At 35.5% G+C, this 20,550-nt stretch overlaps 1 protein-coding gene across 6 annotated transcripts in view; it reads left to right on the top strand.

Annotated features, from left to right (window-relative positions):
• LOC129749680 (cholinephosphotransferase 1) overlaps positions 1 to 20,017 on the top strand; it is a 74,548-nt gene extending 54,531 nt beyond the window's left edge. For 5 of the 6 annotated variants that reach the window (XM_055744723.1, XM_055744726.1, XM_055744727.1 and 2 more), the window contains 3 exons: positions 7,452 to 7,610; positions 15,157 to 15,321; positions 15,383 to 18,540. In XM_055744723.1, coding sequence (XP_055600698.1) covers positions 7,452 to 7,610; positions 15,157 to 15,321; positions 15,383 to 15,640 — 582 coding nt within the window. In that variant the 3' untranslated portion in view covers positions 15,641 to 18,540. Of the gene's footprint in view, positions 1 to 7,451; positions 7,611 to 15,156; positions 15,322 to 15,382; positions 18,541 to 19,109 lie in introns of those variants that run through there. The other variant, XM_055744725.1, reaches the window with a different exon arrangement.
• Positions 20,018 to 20,550: the final 533 nt, after the last annotated feature.

Here is a 20,550-nt window from a genome sequence, read left to right as displayed (position 1 = left end):
TCAAACACTTAGAGATTGAGACATTATAATACTAAGATTCTTAGACAGTCAAATATTAAGACGCTAAGACGCTAAGACATTGAATTGATATGTTGAAACACTAAGATGCTCAGACATGCTAACACTTTGACGCTAAGTTATAGATACACTTAGATCAGGTATCAAATGCTCAGACACTCAAATACTAAGCCAGTTCAATACTAAGACAGTCAACTTCTAAGGAGCTAAAACAGTCAAAAACTAGACAATCATACATTTTAACACTGAAACGCTAAGCTTGCTAAGACAGACATAAACTCTAAGATCCTTAGGAACCTGAAAACGCTGAAGACGCTAAGACACTTAAAGATGCTCAAACACGCTCAGACATTCAAACACTAAGGTGCTTAAATACTAAGAGAGTCAAACACCAAGAATGTTGAACATTAAAACACTAAGACGTTAACACAGATAAATGCTTAGATTAGAATCTCAAACACTAAAACGCTGAAACACTTAAAAGCTTAGATGCTTAGCCAGTCAAATGTCCAGACAGTTAAATACTAAAACGATACGAGACAAAGACTCCAAGTCATCCAAACATCAAGACGCTCAGACATTAAAACACTAAATGCTAATACAGCTCAATACTCAGACGCTAAGACGCTTTAATTCCGAAAAACTGCGTTAAACCTTGCGAATTGTAGAAAGGAAGAATGAAGAGAAATCTTATAGAAATGAATACTCGGTGCCCCGACTTTGTGAGGACGTCGGAAAACAGATTTAAAGCGCTATTTTGAAATCCAAGATGGCGGCTTCCACCTAACTTCAAAATGCTTTAAATGACTGAAAATCACATGAAACACCCACAATATGGATATTAGGATTTCGCTGTCTGACGCTATGATACGCCATCTCGTATGCCGATATGGCGGCTTCCACTCAACTTTAAAATATTGTAAATAACTGAAAATCGCATGAAAAAAAAAATTAACAAAACAATGACAAAATATAACAAAGTTATGGAAAAAAATATGACGATTTTATGAAAAAAAAATTACGAAACTCTAACAAACCTAGAAAAAAATATGTTAAATGTGAGAAAAATATGACAAAAATATGAGAAAAATATGAGAAAAATATGAGAAAAATAAATATGACGGATGACAGTATTTCAACAAAAAAAATTTACATCTATGACAAAACTAGAAAAAAATGTAACGAAGAATTTAAAAACATTATGGAAATCATAATAAATGTGATAAAAATATGACTAATAGCTAATGAAAAAAGGCAAATATGAAAAAATTGGCAATAAAATGACAGAGGTCTTACAATACAAAGACAAAAATATTACAAATATGATAAAGATTTTTATCCATTTTATGTCATGATTTTGTAATTTTTTCATTTGTCGTATTTTGTCATACCTCTGTCAGATTTTTTACATTTGATTGTAAATTTTTTTTCCATAGTTTTACAGTCGTTTAACATCTTCTCTTCATGTTATTTACGGACAGTGCAGTTGGCGAAAAATTACTGAAAAACTTATCCGGTACAACTGTGTTCGATTTTTATCATTCATATTTTTGTAAAATGTTTTCGAATTACTGTATGTTTTGTTAAACTTTTGTACTTTATTGTCGTATTTGTCATCATTTTGTAACTTTTTTTGACATATTTTTGTCAGAATTTTGTCATATTTTAATCAGAATTTTGTCCTATTCTAACCCATTTATCTTATTTGTTTCATTTTGATGTCAAAGTTTTGCCATTTTACCACCTTTGTCATTTTTTTTTTCATAGTTTTATCGTATATTTGTCAAATTTTTTGTGATTTTATTGTTTTTTTTTGTTATTATGTCATGTTTGTAATTTTTTTTTTCAAATATTTGTCTTTATACTAGTTTTGTCAGGGTTTTGCCATTTTATAATCAAAGTTTGATCATAATTTGGTCACATTTGTTAAACTTTGGTATATTGCCGTATTTGTCATCATTTTGTTTTTTTTTTTACATATTTTTGGCAGAATTTTGTTATATTTTTATTTCATTCTTCATAATTTTGTCATATTTTAGTCAGAACTTTGTCATATTCTAACCCATTTATTTTATTTGTTTCATTTTAATGTTTTTTTTAAGTTTTGCCGTTTTACCACCTTTGTCATATTGTTTTTATAGTTTTATCATTTTGTTTTTGTGATTTTGTTGTTTTTTTTTTTAGTTATTATGTCATGTTTGTAATTTTTTTTCTAATATTTATTTGTCCTTGTACTAGTTCGGTCAAGTTTTTGCCATTTTATTTTCAAAGTTTGATCATAATTTGGTCACATTTGTTCAAATTTTATTTTCACTTATTTTTTTTCACCACATTTGTCGTATTTTTCACTTTTTTGTTTGTCATAATTCTGTCAAAGTTCACATTGGTTATATTTTTGTATATTTCTGTCAGTGCTTTTTTCAGATTCTTTACATTTTTGTTAAATTTTGTCAGTCATTTTTCATCTACTTTTTGTAATATGGCGGCTTTCGGCCAACTCAAAAATATTGTAAAGGACTGAAAATCGCATAAAAAACTGTTAAAAAAATTTAACAATATTAAGGAAAATATGACAAATTTGATATAAGTATGACATCTATAATAACTAATGAAATATGACAAACAGGACAAAATTAGGTAATAAAATGACAGAAATCTTACAATACTATGCAAAAAGTATTTCAAATGTTATAAAAATATGACAAAAATATGATAAAGGTATTACAAAAATAAAAACAGAATTAAGACAAAAAATTGATAAAGCTTAGTTATAGCTCTGTCAGTTTTTTTTTCATTTTATTGTTATTTTGTCATTTTTTCATTTGTCGAATTTCTGTCATCTGATTGTCAAATTTTTTTTTCATGGTTTTGACTTTTTTAGTTTCGATTATAGTCGTCGTTTTAATATCTTCATGTCATTCACGATTTATATCAACAATGCAGTTTGCGGAAAACTACTGATAAACTTATCCGGTACAACTATGTTCGATGTTTACTCTTGGATTCGAACTCATGGACATCGTCATATTTTTATCACATATTTTTCTTTTTTTTTCGCATTTTTGTCATATTTTGTTAAATTTTTGTCATTTAACTGTCGTATTTATCATAATTGTTTCATTTTGACATATTATTGTCTGAATTTTGTAATACTTTTATCCCATTCTTCATAATTTAGCCAGATTTTTTTTCATGTTTTTATCATAGATTTGACAGAGCTACATCATATTCTAACACATTTGTCATAGTTTTTTTGTCATCTTAATGTCAAATTTTTGCCATGTTTTTAACACCTGTGTCATAATTTTTTTCATTCTTTTATCATATGTTTTTCAGATTTTTGTTATTTTATTTTAAATTTTGTTATTTTTATGTCATATTTGTAAATTTTTTGTCAAATATTCTTCTAATTTCAGTTCAGTCAGGTTTTTGTTATTTTATTGTCAAATTTGAACCATAATTTTGACATATTTCTGAAAATTGTTTCATATTATTATCATATTTGTCATAGTTTAGTAATTTTTGTGAAAATTTTGTCCATTTTTTTAATTTTTTGTCATTATTTTGTAATTTTCGTCATATTTTTGTCATATTTTTGGAATAATTTTTTACCACATTTGTTGTATTTCATTCAAAGGGGCAACTGACTTGCCAACTGAGCTTTATATATAACAAGCTCATAGTTTTGTCTTAATTCTGTCATATTTTCATCACATTTGTCATATTTTTGTCACTTATTTTCCATTATTTTTATTCGGATTTTTGTCATATTTTGTTAAAATTTTGTCATTTAATTGTCGTATTTGTCATCATTTTGTCATTTTTTGACATATTATTGTCAGAATTTTGTAATATTTTATCAAAATTTTAATAATTTAGCCAGATTTAAAAAATTTGTCATATTTTTTCACATTTGTCATAGTTTCGTCATTTTTGTGAATTTTTTTCCAATTTTTCATATTTTTATCATAATTTGTGTCATATTTTTGGCATAATTTTTAACCACATCTATTGAATTTCTTTCAAAGTTCTGTCATTTGTTACTTTTTAGTTTGTTATAGTTTTTTCAGATTTTTTGTCATTTGGTTGTCAAATTTCAGTCATATTTTTTTGTCGGGATGAATCATCCCTAAGAATGAAAATTCTAGAAAAATAAGTTTTTAAGTTTTTGCCTCAGTTTTTTTATATTTATGACAAAAATATAAAAAAAAACTGTGGCAAACATATGAAAAAAATTATGATTAAGACATTTTTATATTATTGGTCATATTCTTGCAAATTTGTTTCAGTACTTCTTTCGGATTCTTTAAATTTTTTGTTAAATTTTTGCCATCCCTTTCCCTCAATATCCACTTTGTGTGGGGTTCATGCGATTTTTAGTTACTTACAGTTAAGATGTTAAGTGGAAGCCGTCATATTGGATTTCAAGATGGCGAACAGCGAATTTTAACTTCAATCCTTTCAGCCCTTCACTCTACACACATATTGTGGGGGTTTCATGCTACCAGTCATTTATTGCAGTTCGAATGCAAAAGATTGATACCACTTTACTTGCAAAAATCGCGAATTTTTCATAACCATCAGAGAAACGGCAATGATAATTGCATATACAGTAGACCGCTGCAAAAAATGACTTTTTGCTCCCATATGTTTTTTCGATGCCTTTTGGGTCACAAAAGCATCAGTGTAAAATTTGAGATGGTTTGGTTGATTACTGAGTTAGCGCAACGTGTTTCAATTTTGTATGGAAATTTGTATGGAAGAAAAAAATTTTGCACATTTAATCATCTAGAAAATTCAAATTAGCTTGAAATGAAGTCGGTCTTTAATTTTTGGTTTCGATTATTCTTAAGCTTCATTTTTTGCTAGCATGACAAGCAGCTAAGAATTCCATGAAGAAAGTTCTAACCATTTAAAACTAAAAAATCTGAATCCATTGAAAAGTATTTAAAAATAACAGACTTTGCTTGCTAGAAAGAGCTTTTAATAATTTCAAGAAATGTTTTTGCAAATATTATACAAATCAATAAATTTCCCGGCTATGCAAAGCAGTTTTTTGAGATTTTTTATTCTCATCCTACGGTTTCACAGCTTTCAAATAATCAGTCAAAAATGCTAAAATTAAAATAAATAATTTTGAAAACAAAAATATTGTATAACATCGAATATCTTTCCTGGTATAAAACTTAGGTTAGTGGTTTGTTCACATGAATTGTATAGTAAGAATCAAGGAATATATTTCATCCAAAGTAATATTTTTTGGAACTTTCAGTACAGCTCTGGCGATTTTTAAATAAAAAATTTTGACTTCCCATACAAATTTCCATACAAAATTAAAACTCGTTGCGCTAATTCAGGACTGGATGGATCGCTTCCAAAATTTTTATTGCTATTTCTAGCAACAAAAACAACCAAAAAAAGATAAGGGAGGTGTAAATATTTAAGAATTTGAAATTTTCATACAAAGCTTGCAGCGGTCTAAATACAGTCTTTCGAAAATCGTTTTTTGATAAATTATGATTTACGATGAAAAATACCCGAGAGAATATTTTCAGTGCATGTCCGCATGAACTCTGGATGGATTCGCGCGATCAAGCCGGTTCTCGCGAAAAATCGCTTGCACTGTGGTCGGTCGATGTTTCTTTTAACGTGTTTTAATGAGAAGCGGCTTTTCCACGCGAGTTGGGAATCCGCTTCGCGCCCACTGTGTTTTCGACCTAAAGGCCCATTCACACTTTGCGTGAAAATGAACGTGAAAAATCTTATTTCGTCAATAACTCAACAACGCGACGAAACTAGGTTTTGTGACATAGTAGAATCGATGGGGAATGGTTGAAAGATGAAATTCCAGTAGGACTCCTTTCTTAAAACCTAATAGAACTGTTTTTATTCCGTTTCTCCTGCTATGATGAAATTTCCGCGGTGAAAACCGGGGGAATCGAAAGAAAAACAGTTCTTTAAGGTTTTAAGGAGCAATTCTGGGTGCAATTTCATCTTTCAACCATTTCCCATCGATTCCACCATGTTACACATGCTAGTTGGGTCGCGTTTTTGAGTTATTGATAAAATCAGATTTTTTCACGAATATTTTCGCGTGAAGTGTAAATGGGCCTTAAGACGGTAAGAAACTAAGTTGATCTAAGACGCTCAGACATTCTGTTACTAAGACGTGAGAATGCTGAGCCAATCAAATACTCAGACAGTCAAATCCCAAGAAGCTGAGACAGCAAGAAACTGAGTAGCTCACAAGAAGGCTTAAACACTTATATTCTAACTCTTACTCTTACTCACTAGGACGCTCAGAAATTCAGCAACTAAGACGTTTAATCACTATGTAGTGGAAGCGACATTTGGACCCTGAGCCACTAAGATGTTGGAACATTAAGATATTCAGATACACAAACGTTCAGCCACTCGAATACTAAAACAGTCAAATCCTAAGAAAATAAGACAGTCGAAAACGCTTAGTCGCGCCTAGAAACTTAAACTTTGACGTCCTCAAACAGTCAAACGACGCTAAGAAACTTAAAAACTAAGACTGTGAAACAGTCAAACACCAAGACGCTCAGACATGACAATTCCAGTATAAGTAGTACCCAAAAATCCTTGATTGGTCTATTGCTATACTTTGATATTATTCTGTTTCAATGTAATTTACGAAATTTATGTAACTGTTTTGTAATTTTTAAGTAGATAAGGTTGAATTAACTAAAAACCGTTTACCTTTTCCCCCCAATCTACTTTTGTGATTTTAGGTGAAATTTGAATCTGTTTTGTGTTAACATAAGCGGAGAAGTTTACACGTCCTTGAGTTACTTATCCAAACAGAAACATAGAGTGTGTTTAAGAGTTAAGTGTTTTGTGTACTAACGTTTGGTAGTTGTGCTTGGTTTCGGCAAATTGAAAAAAAAAATCCTTCCAGAACGTACTCTAATTTGGACACATTGGCAATCTAACTTCCCATCAAATTCATCCGGAAAAAAATGAAACCACTTAACTCTGTTTATTCAATTTTTGATTGTCAATAACTTTGAACAGCATTGTGCGTCCCGAATCACACACACCCACACATTTCCTCTGAACAAAGTCCATCCCCTCACCTAACCCGTCACCATTGTACCATGTCCATTGTTATAACCCCCTGACCCCTCTCATCGGAAAATGGGTTCTTCAAATATAGAAACAAATTAAACTATTCGGTATATTTCTTTCGGCCTAGTGAACTAATTCTAAATTATTTAAAATTTAATCCAAAAAAAACATCCTAACCCTGATAATTGAAGTATCCATTGTAGTATTGGTTCCCATACGAATGTTTTAACTTTCAAAAGCTCTGAGAAAAAACACGCACATATTAATATGAGATTTTACTTTTTCCATCTAAAAAACCGCTCGAATGCCTCCGGATGGATGCTCAACCACATGCTCTGCAGGGAACCAGCGTCCTGTCGCCCATCATTCCGTTCCTGTTCGTGGTGGTGCCGGCGTACGTCATCTCGCAGAAATCCACCGAGCAGATCTACGAAAACTACCCGGCCCTGTACATCATGGCGTTCGGCATGATCACGGCCAAGGTGACCAACCGACTGGTGGTAAGTGTCTACACATTTTCAATAATATTTATTTTTTGAAGTTTAATACGGTCTGTTGGACGCATGCCTCCTGTGTAGAAGGACTTGCAAGATCTGCTTTAGCTTTGTCTTGCGAGAACTTTCGTTAGGGAATAGATAAGCGATTTTTAAGACACAACAATAATTCTTTCCTGGCGTACAATTAAGTTTCCGTTAGTTTCTTCCTGTCTGACTTTTAAAACTACAGTCACAGACAGATCTGAAAATTGAGTGTGTGCTTAAGGTTCAACTTCGAAATTCTACGTATGAAATCAATTATCTCATTCACCAAGTAGGCTCATACCACAACAGAGCAATTATCTTGGTCGTTTTACTCTCTGGAGCCACTATGATGCCCCTAAATTCACGGTCTTCATACATATTTACTAGTTGCTCCAGAACAAAGCAACGTACGTGAAAATGGATTTTGGGATCCCCTGGCCAAAAATTTTATAAAGCCACTACTGGTCGGGGTAACGTCTCCGGCAAGTTCAAATTCGTTTTTGCCGATAGGTTTGCAAGAAAGCGTTTGATCTGGCAAGGTATTTGCAGCTGCGGACGAAAATCCATGGTTTTTGTGACAAACAAGATTATGGTCTCCAAGATGTACAAGAAGGAGTCACAGACAGACCTGAAAATTCAGTATGTGCAAAAAGTTCAGTACCTCATTATTATCAAGTCATTGTTAAATTGAATCCAGTTCCATTCTATTGGTTGTCAATATGACAGTTTGATTCTCATATAATTCCCTAGGCTCTATATGTAAAACATTCTCGTTCTCGGCATTCAGTATACTTCGAAAGCCTATGATACCCATCTTAGTCGTTTTACTCTCTGGAGCCACTATGATACCCCTTAACTGCACGCTCTTCATAGACATTCACTAGCTTCTGAACAGAGCCCTCCTAATGCCTTCTTATAGATTCAACATGGCTCAGTTTTGAGTTCCTGATTTCTGAATTTCTCTACCCAAAACAGAGGTCGAGAAATCTAACGTCACGTGATCGTGGCAAAGCTCCCGAGAGGCTTTCTAATCGAGGGTTTTCCAAAAGAGCTTGGTTTTCTCTTCAGATTCGTTTGATATAAGCTGAGAGTGTTCTTAGTCTTGATTCATAGAAGATACAGACTGTTCCGATTATAAATACATTATAAAATAACCGTCTTTTTAAAAACCGTGTTCATCCAAATTTTGGCTGCGTACGGTTACATCCAAGTGAAGCAAGCGTTGTCATTTTGTGTCGTTTTTCGCGAAGAAAATCTGAAAATGCGTGGCCTTAGGCCTTACTCCTGAGCAAACAAAAAACGGATTGTGCACAAACATCGAACTCAATTTTATACCTCACCGAAGGGAAAGGATGTTCCCGCACCAGTGAAAGCCATTTACACTGAAAAATTTGTAAAGAAAGTTGTAATGTTCATTACCTCGACTAGCTCGAGGGGATAGTGAGGGGGCCACAGAAAAGGCGACTTGCGACAATCATGGACACTTTGTATGGCTCGGATCAAAGTATAAAACACGCGGACTACAATAAGTACGACCTTCCCGTGCGGTGTACTACTACAGTAGTACATGAATTTTCAGAACACTATTTTTAGGATGTTTTAGCGTTAACATGCTGGCCCTAGGTATTGAAATAAAAAATTTAAATCACTTTTCTTATCTTCGGAATTGTTGTTGCCGTCTTCGGAGTCTTGTTCAGGTTCTACCTCGCTGTCCTCGATTGGCAGCAAGCACAGTTTGGCTATTGGACGTTGGAATAACTTAGTACCTTTGGATCCATCAACAACACGCACGTCTGCGACGCCCAAAAACTATCGGGACCAGGAATAGCCGTTTCAGTTCTGCCGAGGCGCCACCCTGTTGTCGGCACTTTGTTTTCTCGAATGATGACCAGTTGACCAGTTCTCGGGTACCGGGCATGCCACTTGTTACGGTTCTGTAGCGTCGTGATCAGGGACGGGATTATGTCATAGTCATGAGCCAAAAATTGCGACTAGTGACCCATTTTTTTTTCCTCACATGTCATTAGTTTAGGATTTTTTCTAAATGAAAGGATGCTATGAATGATTATTTTGGTAAAGAAAGATTTTTCCATTATGTCATTGATCATTGAGATCTTCAATATTTCGGTCATGACATGATGGTTAAAACTGGTCATGACATAGATCACCAGTGCAATTTTTGTCTGCTTCGTTTGCCAAGCTAATTTTTAATATGCTGAAGTATGACAAACGCTAACTAGCAATAGCATTTAAAAAAAAGAGAAAATAGAGATAAGTGTTTGCTGCGCCTTTTTTAAAGATTCCATTTGGTTCCCAAATTTCATTCATTGCTCACTCTTCTCATACGTGACATTTCTTTACCTCACGTGAATATGAATGGTATTTTCATTCACATGATAGGAATATTTCTGTCATGACATGATCCATGACTGATCATATTTTCTTGGGTATAGTGATCCAAAAAAAAAAATCCCAGAAATGTTGGACCGTTTTCGAAAAACGTTGCCAGCGGGATAGTGTTGATTCCTTGTGTTCGACAAATCTCGGTTCTACGATGTCTGTCAAAGAAGAAGATCCAAGAAAGTCTGACCAAGAAATGACCGGGAGTCAGATTTCGCGAATCTTGTGGTATTTGGCTCCCACAATCCGCCAAAGTGTGGGGCGTTTGGTGGGATCATGTTCCATTCGATGGCTGATTTGGAACAAAAGTTTTTCAATTAATTTTTCAGGAGCTGGGACTGAAACAGGTCGTTCATTTCTCGTAACTTTGAGCAGCTGCCCACAAAGCTGAGACCGTTGTCGGGGAACAATCTGGCACACTTGCTTCTATGGGACACAAATCGGTTTAGTGCGGCGATGAAGGAATCTGCTGTCAAATCGCCCACTAGCTCTAGATGGACCCATTTTCTGCTGCGTTCCTACCGGTTTTGGTTTCATGCAAGTGACACACCGGCTGAGGTCATGCAGTATCCAAAATTGATCGCGTAATCCGCAAAGTAGAAGCTGTTGAGCGACATGCAACATCTCAACGTGATATGCACGAATCACGGCGTGAGTGAAACAGTGCGTGGGTGGCAGAATAATAGGATGCTTCAGGCTTTTGAGGGAGTTGTGCGTGACAAATGCGACCCCCCCGCTTGCAGAATATTTTCTGATCGATCTAAAAACACAGATAAGCTGATTAGTATACTTTAACTGCGAATTACCTTTCCGGCGTCGAGGCAGCTTTCGAAAAGCGTTGGGAAATGTCTCTTGTTGCGAATTACTGGCCAGTGCAACCGTCGCTCGTTGTAGCTCTGGAATACGTAGGAAGTCGTTTTCGGGATGAATAAACCAACTTGGTTTAAAATCCCTGAGAAAAAAGGAAGGTAGGACGCCGTATCGATGCTGTCTGTCTTTTTTGGGTCGTATGTGGTCGATGTACCGTAGAACTAATCCCACTATTTGCTGCATTTATCTAAAGTAGGTCTCTGTCGCAAATAGGTAAAAAATGGCAGGAGGTTCAGTAACTGTGAGGCTAATGCTTGAGTTTTTCGTTTCCTGAAGTTGCTCGGTCGGGGTGTGCTGGAATCTTTTAGGCCAATCTCTTTCGTCGTGGTACAGGAAATTCGGGACTGACCACCATATTTCGCAATCTCGTATCTCGGAAGGTACAATCCACGAAATATTACATCTGCTGGATTGTCATGCGTCTCCACGTATCCCCACTCAAAGCCTACGTAAGTTTTGAGTTGGCTAGGGTCAGTCTTGATTCTTGATCCAGGAAAGTGCTGTGGTGGAATCGGACCAGAAAATAATTCTGGAAAATGAACTCAAAAAGTTGTGCGTTATATTGGTAATCAATCGTGCAAGTACAAGCGCGCCGCTCTAAACTCTAAGCGCGGTATTGTGAGTTTAGCGTTCTTTAAGGGTGCGATTCGAGATTTTAAGGTTGGGGAAAACACAACGGGGAACAACTATTTCACCCATCTCCTTTAACTGGTTGTGGAAAACCTCCAAGATTTCAGCGTCGTTTTGTTCCAAATATTATATCCCAATCTACGTTCAATTGCCAAATTTTCTGCATTCGTAGTTTTGCAGCAAAAATCAAAGGACCCAACAGTCCCAGTCTTGGTGATGTCAGAGTATATGATTCTTTTTGTCGTCTGTCCCAGGTGGAATTCAATTTCGTGCAATTTGGTCGAAGATACGTCTTTTCTGGGTTGCCAGGTAAAACCCAAAGTTCTTGTGGTTTTTTCATCTTCAAAGAACGCTCTTTCGTGTTCGGTATTATCAATGTGCCTCAATAATTCGGGATGATTCGACGTCTACTTGTGGAGATTGAACCCACCGGCCTGGGTCATTTCGACGAATTGAGTCTGCAGATTCAGGGCATCTTCTAACGTGTCCGCTCCACTCAAGATGTCATCCATGTAGACATCTTCGGTACCCGCCTTTGACGCTAAGGGGAAACGCTCCTTCTCATCCATGCAAAGCTGCTCGAGCGTTCTTGTTGCCAGAAAACGTGCACAGGCTGCCCCATACGTCACTGTCGTCAAGTGAAACACCTCTAAAGATCGATTTGGCTGTCGTCGCTAAAATATCTGTTGGTATTTCTAATCTTCTTCTCAGATTCTTATTTGTCTGAACATATGCGCGATATCAGCCGTAAATACAATCTTGGGCATCTGAAATCGTAGCACGATTTCGGCGAGCTTGGGCTAAATGGTGAGGCCAACGTAAAGGTGATCATTCAGCAAACCTCCCCGCGAAGCTGCTGCAGACGCATCAAAAACGACACGCGTCTTCGTTGTGGTGCTTGCCAAGTTAAACACCGCGTGGCAGAACATATCCTTTTGAGCAATTGGTATCACACTTAATCATACGACCCTGGGTTTCATAATCATGTATGAATTCTCGGTACTGGTCGTAAAGATCTTGGTCGTGAATCAGTCGTTTTTCTGTCTGTAGAAATCTACGGAAAGCTATCGTGTGACTGTCACCTAAAAAAATCCTTTATACTGGGTCTCAATGGCAGACCTACTTCGTAGCGACCATTTTCCAATCGGCAGCAAGTATCGGAAAAACTTTGCTCTGCGGCTCTTTCGACGTGAGTCATCATTCGAGGCTCGTGAATGGACTCGGCTTCCCAAAATCTGCTAATTTGATCGCTCAATGCCTAATTCGTAACGATCTCACAGACATTAGAAATCGTTCGATCAACTTCTGGTCTTTTAATAGAACCACCTACTACCCAACCAAATACGGTTTGTTTGCAACAACAAGGAGGATTTTCAATTATGGCACACTCACAACTTGATCGACCTCACCTGAATTTCTGTATACGATTACACAAATTATGATCGACCCTAAAAACATTAAATCATATCATACATACATATCCAGCCATCTAGCCTCGTGGGGGATCAAACTGGCATCAAAATGGCGAATTCTCTCGAACTCTTAGGATCTGCACAGTACTTCATCCACTCTTCTACACTTTTGTAGCATTTTTTTCATTGAAACAGCATAAATTTCACAATTTTTATACACGTGTGATCTAAGTCAATGTTCCAATATTTGCTAACTATGCACTCCTCCGATCGCTCAAAGTTCATGCACTTGGATCGGTTTAAAAAACGAACTCACACACATATATGATCTCATTGAAACTTCATGTTTCTTTGAAGAGATCAAATTTACTTAACTCTAAAAAGGCGTACATCTTTCAAGAATAAGATCGATTTTATTTCTAATGGCACTTAAATTATTCCATTTATCGTCACTTAGTATTTCGGGTCACGTAGATTGCACAATTTGTTCTTGCACAGTTTTTTTTATTTCTAATTCTTCTAAAATCAGAATTTCAACAAATTGAAGCTTTTAGCAAAGTTATAATTTTTTTTTTATTTACAACTAGGTTATTAAAGGCCTTTTACTTTTACAAAGTTTTAATGTGCCGAGTGTATTCGATTCACTAGGTTAGTAGGAAAGGGAGTCGTAATAGAGTTATAAGGTATTGGGATAAGAGACCGATTTTGAACGCCCATCTAAAGCAGGTTAAATGCCTATATCAAGAAAAATACAATAGCCATATTTTTTTTTTTTACTTTTATCATTGAAATTTTAAATCTACGCTCTAAATACAACCTAACAGTGAAAATAGAAGAGCTTAATACTGATCTGTTAAAAGCATGATAAGAACAAAATGTTACAAAATGTTATTGCCACATGGCATGGTTGTCCATTTCTCCCAGAGCGGCTTGAAAAATGCAACTTAGTGAACTTTTCGTTCTGAAACACTTGCCCTGCTCTGTTAAAAGGCCGGGCGTACACCCAATCAAAGAGCAGAGAACGCTTTGCCAGTGTGAGAGCAAGAGAAAAAAATCATCACATTAAGTGTAGGGGAGCAGCGCTAAAGCAACTCAGTAGGCTTGGTTCTTTCCCAACAAGAAAAATAAGAAGAAGTAGCAATATCGTTTCGTGCTGTTTGTTTGCCTACTGTGGTAGGAAGAGAAGGAAAAAATGCACTTCGGTTGTGTGTTTCGGGATTTCTCCTGCTCACACAGTAGTGTTGCTATTGGGGCACCGGTTTTGCTCGGCACTTGGCTTCGGCTGTACTCGGAAACGAGTGTAGAGCATTTCGGAATGAAGTGTTGTGCTCTACAAATCGTAGAAGATAACAGAGCGATTTACACAGCACACTGTCGGATTTGAGAAGTGCGGACCAACCATGCCACATGGTATAGCTAACTATGTCTTATGCAAAAGAACGATGACGTATGCTCATCATCAGTTTCTACCATTTTCAATTGAATTATACGAAAATATTGCAAGTATTACAGAAATATAGCTGAAAACATAAATATGCGTATTTAGCCTGCCCTGTTTTGGAAATCGGCTATTGTTACTACTTTTGATATAACATCATTTTCTCAAACTGTTAGAGATTTTAACAGAAAAATTACTTTAACGTATACAAAAGAGATGTACGCTCATGTGCATATAGTCTTAAAACTCCTATCTATTGGAATATGGGAAATGCGGTTGTTAGACCGAATGGACGAAAGGCTGCATGAATGTTAGGCAAATGGTAGGTCTAATGGATGCGGGCCTAATGGACATTGGTCTGAAAAGACTGTTACCCGAACGGATGTTAGGCCGAATGGTCGTTAGACCTAGCCTACAGGGATACATATACCGAGATCCTCAACCGCTGCCCAACTGACGCTGTTTTAGGAGTTCATCCAGAATTGGTTATAAACTCAACGTGTGCGAGTGTGTATTGCTTACATTCCGATTTCTTCCAATACTCCGTTGCTTTTTCAAACTTTGCGTCGATCAGGCCTACGAGATGTCCCACACAAGTTGATATCAAAAAGGTCTGGATTTTGTAGACTTTGTTATTCTAAACTCATAAAAGTATAAGATAGAAGGTTATCGTAAGATTTAGTCATCCAGTATTCGGAGTAACATTCTAAAATCCTTACAATATATAAGTTTGCTGGAAAATTAGCTGCTTAACCCAATCGTGAACCTTTTCCAGGTCGCCCACATGACCAAGAGCGAGATGGAGTACCTGGACTGGGGCCTGATCGGACCGCTCTGTCTCTTCCTGAACCAATACTTCAACAACTTCCTGTCCGAGTACTGGGTGCTGTGGTTCGCGATGCTCTGGTGCAGCATCGACATGGTTCGGTACTGTGGCCAAGTGAGTATTTCTTACTTCTTATCGCGGGACAAACCACTGATCTTTTTTCTTTTCCTTTAAGGTGTGTCTGGAGATCTGTGCCTACCTTCGGATCGAGCTGTTCCGCATCCCGTACCCGCCGAAACCGCTCATGACATCACAAGGTACGAATCCTCCCACCCACCACCATCAGCACCAGCATCACCATCATCACGAGGGTCGAAACGGTACCAGTAATAGTAACAGTGGTACCGGAAGTAGTCAGCAACAGCAACAACAGCAACAGGCTAGGAAGCATCAGACCCGCGCTAGTAGTAGAAAGCATAATTTGCACCAATAATTGTCGTCTACGAGGTTGTTGCTCTCGTTGCCGCCTCGTTTCGTTTTTTCGTTTTGCCACCAGCGCAAAAATCACATTCGTTTGCTTAATTGAATATCTCTTTACGTTCTTGTTTTATAAAGAAGATAAGATATTGTTTTCTTTCGTTTATTTTCCATTCGAGAAAAAATGGGACGTTGTTTTCTCACGCAAACATCATTGATATTAATTATATTTTCGAAGCAAAAGGCCAAAGAAGGAAGGAGAACCTAAATCGGATCGGAGCGTGTTTTGTTAAGTTTCGCCAAGAACAGAAACGAAAAAACATAAGGCAGCGAGAATATTTTATAAGTAGACTAATCAAGAGGTTAGAAGAGAGATTAATGATCCGTGAAAAATGTGAAGCTTCGTGTAAAGTATCAGTATGACAGTGACTGTTGGTTATTAAGTGTGGGTCTGCAGCTGCTAGTCAGCGCAATTCACCATTATTATTCATAGTAAACAGCTTAGGAATATTTGTTAAAAAAGGACAAAAGTAGCTTCGATAGAAAACTAACAACGGTAATGGAAGTCCTAAGTAGGTTACTAGCGACTCAAGATAGAGCAAACCAAAAAAAAAGTAATCCATCTAAATTAGCAACGGTTAACGCGTGTCTGCGTGTCACAGGTCAACACTAAACTATAACATCCACCTTGTTGTGCTAAACCTTTAACATTAGAAATCCGAGAAAGCGTTTCCAATTGTTTAATCATCGCCAAACGTTGTGAAAAGTTGGATGTCATTGATCCACAGTTCTATTTAGTTGAAAATTAATTTATTGAAAAAATAAAACCTGAAAATATTAATGTTTGCTTTCAAGCGTCTTGTGACTAATGTTGAACTCAGTGTTTAATTTTATTTATTTCATCAACTTAAAATTAGCTGTTTCAGATTGTTACGTCAGTAATTTTTTCTGTTATCAATGTTTTAACACTTTTGAGAGGAAATGCAGCTTAAATTAAAGTCAGGATAGAATCCGCTAATTCAGAATCTGTTATCTACATTCTAGGGTCACAAATTTGGAACCAAGAATCTAATAGAAGCTAGTCCAGAATTTTAATTTTAGGTTGTAGATTCAAGATTTTCGATCCTTAATGGAGGATTCTAGATTCCAGATCTTAGATTATAGAATTCGTAGTTTGGATTCTAGAGACTATAATCGTGATTCTAGATTCAAGACTAGAATCTAGAAGCCAGGTTTTAGAAGAATCAAATGTCTAAATTCTAGAGGTTGATTTCTCGATTTTCGATGCAGGATTCCGGAATTTGAAATCTTATTTAAAATCGAAACTCAATTTTATTTTACCTATGTCTTTTAATGTATTTGCATTCTAGAATCTGGATTCATTGCAGATTCTGGTTCCAAGTTTCCTAGAATCCAAGGTTCTGAATTTCCAATTCTTCAAGAGTTTAGATTTGCAGAATCTCGTGTTTGGAACGAAGTTCTTCGGAATCCTTATTTTGATTTCTTGATTTAAGACACAAGGTAGATTTTGTCTCGACTCCAAATTCTTTATTTCAGACTATAGATTTCAAATTAAAAATTCAAGATTCAGCAGCCTAGAATCCACAATAAAAAAAAAACTATCATAAAAGAAAGGAGGATCATAAAAAGTCTCTAAATGCTGACTATTCCATTCAGGAGTTCAAGTTATAGACTCTAGCTTGCTGAAATTTAGATTATGGATTATCTGTTTTAAGATTCTATTTTCAGAGGATTTTAAGCTTTGAATCAAAACTCTTAATTCTTGATTCGTGATTCTAAAATTGGAACTCTGTAGTTTAGATTAATAATTCTCAAGTTGAGAATCTGAATTGAAAATTTCAACTTAAATTTTAAGAATGAATTCAAATTTAAAATTTTACGATTTAATAACTGAAATTGAAATATTTGTAGTTTATTTAAAATAATACAACTTTTTCGGAATAAAGTTTGGTAAAAAAATTATTTTTGAGGCTCTTTCAGAAGTTTTCTAAAATTCTAGCTTTTAAAAGTTTAGCATTCCTTTTCAATTGAACATAAAACTCAAATGTATAAAATTATGATCTAAATACCATCGAATTATTTCCAAGAATTAAAAAGAAAGATATTATTTTTTTTTATAATTATCTCAATTTTTTTTTTGTAAAATTGAGGTAATTTAAATGCCAACTTTTCAGATTTTTTTATTTACTGACGATGCAACATCATTTGAATTGAAAATTCTACTTTCAGCTCTACCACAGAGCATGAATCCACGACACTCTGAGGGTTGATGGATTTTTAAATTGTGTAATATATCTAAAAAAATTCTAAAAACCCCGTTTTCAATTGAGCAAATTTCTACAAATTGTGTGAAACACGCCCTACTCATCCTAAACTTATATTTATTCATAAAGAAACTAAAGACGAATAATCACAACCAGCAGCTAGATAGTACCGGAAAACAGAACTTTAATTGATAAAGTTTTATTTATCGACATCGTACGAATGTTTGGAATTAATTTGAAATCTGTATTGGATTGTGTTTGTTGAATTCCACAATTCACGTCAGAAAATTGGGCTAAAATTAATTTATTTATATTTTTGTAAATTTTTCGTTCTTCCCTTTAACTTAATTGTTGAAAGCAATTAAAAAAAACTAAACAATTTCCAACCATAAAATGAGCAACATTAAAAATGTGAGATTTTTCTACATTGGCCAAATACTAGCAAAATTAAAAAAAAAAAAACTCACAGTATAAACGAACCGTTTTAACACAATTTTGTACTTACAGTTACGAATTGAAGACAAAGCAAACGAAAAAAAGAAGTAAAAAAAACTGTACATTAAGAAAGTAAAATCCAATTTTGGAGTTTCGAAGAAAATAGAGAGTGATGTAAAAAAGACAACAAACAAAACGAGCTGTTTTCTGAACTTTCATTTCCCTATTCATTTCACTCGATTTCCTTGGACTTTTCTGAGAAACAAAAATAGAAATCGAAGGTTAGTAGTTTGAGATTTTTTTTCTACAGTCTATCTAGAAAAATTCCAGAATTGGTTTTTTTATCACATGTTGTTCGAGTTTGATGGTTTTTGTGCGTGTAACTGTGTGTCTCTAACTTGTTTCGTTTTGAAACTTATGTATGTTTTTTTTATGTTGTTTTGTTTGAAATCGTTGAAATCATTCTTATTTCAAATCTATCATCCCCCAATCAATTTTTTTTCATATAAGTTAAGTAGTTCTTTGTCGGCTTAAGCATTTTAGTTCGTAGTCACATCACCCATTAAGTAGCACCCAATTAGTTAAGGAACTCGTTGATCAATTTAAGGCAAATTAGATATTTCTTTCCAATTAAGGTTCATCATAAGTTATTTCTTTCCACAAAAAAAACCTAACATTTTTTTCTCATCTTTTTTGCGTTCTTTCAAAAATTTTCTACCTTCCTCTATCTGCACAACCCTTTGCCCGAAATTGTGACGTTAAAAGCTTCACCATCGCCGTCAGAATCGGACAACAACAATGCCGGAAATCGGGGCGGTGCCAAGAGTGCCCCCATAAGCCCTCTACGTTCCGCCGCCAATCTGTCGACTTCCGGTGGATCGGAAGATGATCGGACGCCTAGCGCGTCACCGAGAAGGATGCACTGACCTGACGAATTCTGAGTCCCCAATCCAGAAGAGAGAAAATATCCCACCATCTTCAACAGCCCCCAATCGAATGAAGGCCACAGTGAGAAAGGATATTGTAAAATCGGGCTGCGCCTTCCTGGGAAATTGCTGGGCAACTTTACCCGGGAGCGTTCGAACGCTGCGACATTACAGTAAAAACGAAATGGTTTAGAGATGGATAGACTAAAAGTGCATCACCCCCCGCCAAGAAGCTTGCCACAGGTTTTGTTCCAAATTTTTAAAGTTTGGTTTTATTTTTTTCCTCGATTTGACTTTTACTTTTACCACTGATGAATGAAAAAAAGACAATAATAACTCGGTTATCGTGAATGGTGTTTGGTTTATTTTCTAAGTAGTAACGAAAATATGGGCATTCAAGTTTTCTTTGAATGATTGTTAGTTTGAATGAGTTTTTTTCCATCTTCATTTTGGTGAAGTGTCCCCCAACCTGGTAGACCTATTTTAGTGTAAATAGATTCAGACCCGAAATACGATTGGTCAGGTTACCTGAACTCCTAGAGAATGCTATTATTACTTTTTTTTTCGTCTTGTTTAGTTTATCAGTTGAATAATAGCCGTGCTTTATAAGTAGTAGAATGAATACTTGGAATGAACTGTGGACGTAAACCAACCTTTAATAGTAGCTACCAACCATTAGCGAGTAGGAAGTATTTATTTATTGGATCGAACCAGCAATGCAATAATAAATAAAACGAATGAACAAAAGCGATGGTTTATTTTTTTTACCGAACAAACCCTGGAAATCGTTGGTTATACGAAAACCGTCTTAACAAAATAGGAAGTGCAGTGGGAGCTCAGAACACATGAAGACAGAACTCAACGTAGCAGACACAAACGAAGCCAGGACAATTCGCATGTTAACCCCAAAAACAGATAGAAGAATGAAAGCCCTATGAGCAGACTTGAGAACCGTAATCGTCATGAAGCGTGGAGACCGTGACTGTGATGACGGCCGTCACACTCATTTGACTGTTCCTCTAGAAGATTGAGACAGGGGGCGGTGAGCGACGAAGTTTGAAAACCACTGCTTTAGATGACTTCAGTTTGTTTATTATTTTTGTTACTCCTATCAGTCCTGTGCAACTGTGAGTTGGAATTTTGGTAAGACAAACTATCAAAAAGAAGGACAATTTTTAATTAAATTAATTTTAATTAAATTAGTTTTTTAAATTTTTTAATTAATTTAAACGACAAAAAGTTGGACGGCTGATAAAACCTATTTGAAAAAAAAAAAAAAA

The sequence above is a fragment of the Uranotaenia lowii genome, chromosome 2 (genome assembly GCF_029784155.1).
Source record: "Uranotaenia lowii strain MFRU-FL chromosome 2, ASM2978415v1, whole genome shotgun sequence".
Classification (NCBI taxonomy): Eukaryota; Metazoa; Arthropoda; class Insecta; order Diptera; family Culicidae; genus Uranotaenia; species Uranotaenia lowii.
Note: the sequence above shows the minus strand (reverse complement) of the source record. Positions and strands in the feature narration are given on the sequence as shown.